Source organism: Pollicipes pollicipes, unplaced genomic scaffold (genome assembly GCF_011947565.3).
Source record: "Pollicipes pollicipes isolate AB1234 unplaced genomic scaffold, Ppol_2.1 Scaffold_4740;HRSCAF=5597_pilon_pilon_pilon, whole genome shotgun sequence".
Classification (NCBI taxonomy): Eukaryota; Metazoa; Arthropoda; class Thecostraca; order Pollicipedomorpha; family Pollicipedidae; genus Pollicipes; species Pollicipes pollicipes.
In genome coordinates this window covers 32,904,132-32,909,193 of record NW_023596545.1, presented here as the reverse complement: position 1 = coordinate 32,909,193, position 5,062 = coordinate 32,904,132, and the positions used below count along the sequence as shown (strand labels likewise).

The following is a 5,062-nucleotide window of genomic DNA, read 5'->3' as shown; positions in this document are numbered from 1 at the left end:
TCACGGGGCTATTGCGACACCGGTGGATCATGTTCGAACCGGCGTGTTGTAAAGGGAAATTCAAGTGTCGCCGCATCACCGTAAACAGATGACCGTGTCGGGCAGATATTGGTGGATCATTCCTGAATCGCCGCGGTGGCTTATACAACAGGGCCGGATGGCTGAGGCCGAGAAAATCGTGCAGAAAATGGCTAAAGTCAACAAGAAGCCTATACCGAAGAACTATCTGAGGAGTGTAACCGTAAGGCTGTCGTTTTCACATTCTTGCACATCGTGTATTTGCATGAAACTGTAATAGGACGTGTCCCTTCTCCTAATGCGCCGACTCTGGGGAGACCACGACATGTCTTGAGACTCATTCTCTGTGTTAGGTTGGCCTTGCAGGGGCACATAGCAGGGCTGCCCTACCGATTTCTGGAAAGCGTTATGTCGATATGTTGAAACTGGCCGTGGGCACTGAACTCGTATTAAAGTTACAGGGCTTTGATTGCTGATTGGAACGTGATCACGTCATCTGATAGCTGACTGTCTGCATTTGCGGCCTTCTGCGTTTATAGCATGATCGCCCGCAATCTCTGTCAGTGAATCACGAAAAGTCTTCCAAAATTGGCGGCAAAACAACTTGAAGAGGATCCCCTCGCTACCTCCTTCGCGAAACGATGCAAGGACCGTGACCAAAATGTCACGTTTCCGGTATATGCCGATGTTCACATTCGAGACCCTCCTGTCCACAATGCCTGCAGGAGCTTAACGCGATGACACCGGTGAGTCCAGAGCCTGTGTCCATGCGACTGCTGATTTTCGGCTACCCCAACATCCGCAAGAAGTTCCTCATCATCGCCTTCAGCTGGACAGCCAACGCCATCGTGTACAACGGGCTGAGCTACAACACGACCAACCTGGGCGTGTCCGACTACCTGGCGTTCTTCATCGGTGCTGTGGTGGAGGTGCCGTCCTACTTCATCATCCTGTACACGATGGACCGTTGGGGTCGCCGATGGAGCCTCTGCGCCACCATGCTGCTGGGTGGCCTGGCCTGCATCAGCTGCATCCTCGTGCCCAGAGGTTAGCGTCGTAAGGCGGTCTCTTAGCCGAAGGCTGAAGGCTCGGGACGGCGCGTCGTCCAAAGGTTTGTGTCTCGACACAGCCTGTGGCTTAGAAATCAGCGTCTTCGAGCATTCCGGTAAGCACAGGTCCGTGTTTGGAGGATTTCGTTGGCTGTTGTGTGCACAGCTGGACTCTAAACTCTTCGAAACACCACACAGCGAAGGGTTTCGTTGATGCTTCTAAAATGAGGTTATGCCTCGCTGTACCTGTATCGCTGCGAATCGAAGTTGTCCACTCAGTACCGACCGGTAGTGCCGAGTGCCAGCAATGACTAGTTGTACTGACTACTCAGGGCGTAGTTTCGAGAAATGAGTTCGGAAATGGACAGTAAAAATTGACCCGACCTGCCCAAAATATGTCAACTAACAGATTTATTCCCCGATTTCACCACTTTCTTTTCAAAGAACAGGGAGTCTGAAGCCCAAGTTATGGGGGGGCTTCACCCCGCCCTCCCAACTTGAATATGCCCCCTCCAACTGAAAAGAAAACCACATCGCTGCTAGTGCCGGTGGCGAGGAACCCTCAGAACGGAGCTGCGTGTCGTCTGCGGATCGTGGCACACAGCTTGACCCCCTGTTGCAGAGGCAGTCTGGGTGACAGTGACGCTGGCGATGATCGGCAAGTTCGGCATCGCCGGCAGCTTCGCCGTCATCTACGTGTTCGCCGGCGAGCTGCTGCCGACGGTGATCCGCTCACAGGCGATGGCGCTGGCCTCGTTCTTCGCCGGACTCGGCCTGCTCTGCTTCCCGCAGATCTTGGCGCTGGTGAGCAGCCAGCGTGCCGCTGTACTAGTCGCGTTAGTCGCTCTGTCCAGCTGGTTCAGACCAGACGGCCAGAATTGAAATCAATATTCAGCTTATGCAGGAGAGGCTATTTGCTTGTTCCTTGGTTCGCTGCGATGATGACGTGAACTCAAACGTACGTGATCTGTGTGCGTGTGTTGGCATTGACGCTATAAAACGTCACATGCCGAGCTCATGAGCGTATGTGCGTGCGCCGGAATACGAGCATAGGCTGGGCCGTTTGCCGGGCAGTGACAGTGTAAAAGAGGTGTGTCAATGTGGTCCTCAGGCGGCGTATGGGCGCTTGGTGCCACTCATTATCATGGGCACGGTGACCCTGTTGGGGGCGTTCGTGTCCTTCTTCCTGCCCGAGACGGCCCACCAGCACCTGCCCGAAACCATGGAAGAGGGAGAGAACTTCGGAAAGGGCACGCTTCGGATGTTCGGCTGGTTCCGGTGAGGCGCAGCCCGGGTAAACGGTCATGCCGACCACGTGGATGCTGTCTTCCTGGGTAGATTCTCACTGACCTGCCGTGGTTTACTGCGTTCTTGACCGTGTGACGGTATGGCTGTGTGCTGAATCATCGTAGTGTGCAAGTACACGTCCCATACTCCTTGGAGGCTCCGTTGTCCTTGCTCAGGGACAGCCAAGAAAGTTGTGCGTGGCTAGCAGGGAGAACGCATGTCGTTCCTTCTTTACTACCTTCAAGCAACTTTGGCGGTAAGTTTTGGTACTGCTAGTTCTTGTACCCTGAGTCTACCGTCAACGATGCCAGTCCAACAAGACTTTATCCAAGCACAGTCGGCGGGCTGCGCTCACCTGTCGGACCCTCACAAGTGGCGCTGTCCTTCCAGCCGAAGGACTGCGCGCCGGAGACCAGACGGCGGCGCTGGAGACGAGGGCCCAGAGGCGCTCGCTCTGACCAAGATCAAGCCGTACAACGGCTTCGCGGAGGTGGCGCACGGCGAGTCAGCGGCGCCGGACGGCCAGCAGCGCTCTTTGGTCTCCTAGCGACGCCCCGCGCCGACAGTGGCGCCATGGACCGTTCTGCGGGCGGAGGTGGCGTCATGGACCGTTCTGTGGGCGGAGGTGGCGCCATGGACTATTCTGTGGGCGGAGGTGCCGCCATGGACCGTTCTGCGGGCGGAGGTGCCGCCATGGACCGTGTTGCGGACGGAGGTGGCGCCCTGGACCATTTTACGGGAGGAGGTGGCGTCCTGAACCGTTCTGCGGGCGGGCGTCAGACTGATTCCGCTGGCGCTGCGCACAGTGTCTAGTTTGAGCCGTCATACCTGGCGCGATGTCCGCTGATGCGGCCCTCTGCAGCTCTGCTATCGCTGTCCCGCGACACCCTCGTGTGAGCGCTAGCAGTGGTTGGATGGTGTCATTATTGACAAAAGCAGCTCTCAATAATTGGGCGTGGACAGAGCGGCGGTCGACAGGCGTCGTCTCGGGAGGCGTGTGGCGAGCACAGGAGATTACTGGTGTGGATTCGGCGGCACCGGAGCACTGTCGTCGTCGCCTAGAGGCCGTGGCGCGAGCCCAGCTCTCTTCCCGGGACTAGCTGCCCTGGCTGGGCGGCCGCGGGGCGGAGAGCGCCTGCCACCGGGGCAGGTGGGGCTGACGCTCCGAAGAGGTGACGGAGCGTAAAGAGGTGGCGGTCGGAGCGCCAGCGAGGAACAGCGCGCCGCCGGACACAAAGCCCACTATCTGAGGCTCACACGGTCCCGGCGATGTGATGCTCACACGGTCCCGGTGATGTGACGCTCACACGGTCCCGGTGATGTGACGCTCACACGGTCCCGGTGATGTGACGCTCACACGGTCCCGGTGATGTGACGCTCACACGGTCCCGGTGATGTGACGCTCACACGGTCCCGGTGATGTGACGCTCACACGGTCCCGGTGATGTGACGCTCACACGGTCCCGGTGATGTGACGCTCACATGGTCCCGGTGATGTGACGCTCACACGGACCCGGTGATGTGACGCTCACACGGTCCCGGTGATGTGACGCTCACACGGACCCGGTGATGTGACGCTCACACGGTCCCGTGATGTGACGCTCACACGGACCCGGTGATGTGACGCTCACACGGTCCCGGTGATGTGACGCTCACACGCCCGGTGTGTGACGCTCACACGGTCCCGGTGATGTGACGCTCACACGGTCCCGGTGATGTGACGCTCACACGGTCGGTTGGTGCTCACACGGTCCCGACGAGCTGCAGGCGGCTGCAGTCTTACGAGGCTGCTGCGCAGCTTTGGCGCATTCCCGCACTTGACACGAACGAGCGAAGTATGCGCTGGAAAGCGTTGTGGACCATTGCTGATTCGTGGATGGTGAATCTTGCGCCTGTGTGGATCGTGCGTACGATGTGGACACCTAACTCGTGCGCAAATCAGTGCCTTAAGTGGAGCGGTTTGTGTGGTGACATGTTTTTTCCACTTCGATTACTGTAATGCTTCAGTGCGTTTTAGAAGCGACGAACTGATCATTCCCATTTGCATTAGTCTGAAATCCTTTCCAGGTTTGAGACAGCATATTGTTTAATAGAAAATGCATGCACACATTCGGGCGCTGAAATACTTCTTTGTGTTTTGCCGAAATGCAAGGAAAGCTTCACAGGTTTTGGTGAGAGCTGCGTATTCTTTACTTTTTATCTCGGTGAGTAGCGGTGATTTCGAAGAAGGCCACGAAACCCCTCTTTCTCGCGGATGGAAAAAAACGGTCGAACTGACATTGAGTATGATGGGTTTTGCTGACAGGGATGGCTGGGCCTTGATGAAAAAGAAGCTCACATGTACATTGGGAGAATTTGGCCAGTTACGGTACAACGGCTTCAACAGGGTCGATGGGCTGCAGGGTGGTGGATGGAATTCACTTGCTTGCCTTAGTTTCAATTATGTTCGCCTCCATAAATTGCTAATAGTCTTGCGTTGGCCGTCGTAGTTTATGAGCCTTCTCTCTTATAAACCATGCTTTTATTACCGATGATATTACCTTGCTTGTGTAGACACTATCAGAAGCCGGTCATTTGGGATAACAGGTCCACATCCAGCTTGACCCGCTCAAAAGTAGATCCCCATCACCAATGTCTCGGCGGAACTTGACTTGCCACCGTCGAGGTTCGGTTTTTCAGTTCATCCGGACGAAGGAGATGAAAGTCCA

The 5,062-nt window shown here is 56.3% G+C and overlaps 1 protein-coding gene across 1 annotated transcript in view; it reads left to right on the top strand.

Moving 5' to 3' along the window:
- LOC119098618 (carcinine transporter) overlaps positions 1-3,830 on the top strand; it is a gene marked incomplete in the record, with an annotated part of 52,165 nt that extends 48,335 nt beyond the window's left edge. Inside the window, 5 exon segments of the mRNA XM_037221590.1 lie at positions 106-241; positions 744-1,065; positions 1,690-1,871; positions 2,179-2,345; positions 2,745-3,830. Coding sequence (XP_037077485.1) covers positions 106-241; positions 744-1,065; positions 1,690-1,871; positions 2,179-2,345; positions 2,745-2,901 — 964 coding nt within the window.
- Between the last annotated feature and the right edge of the window lie 1,232 nt (positions 3,831-5,062).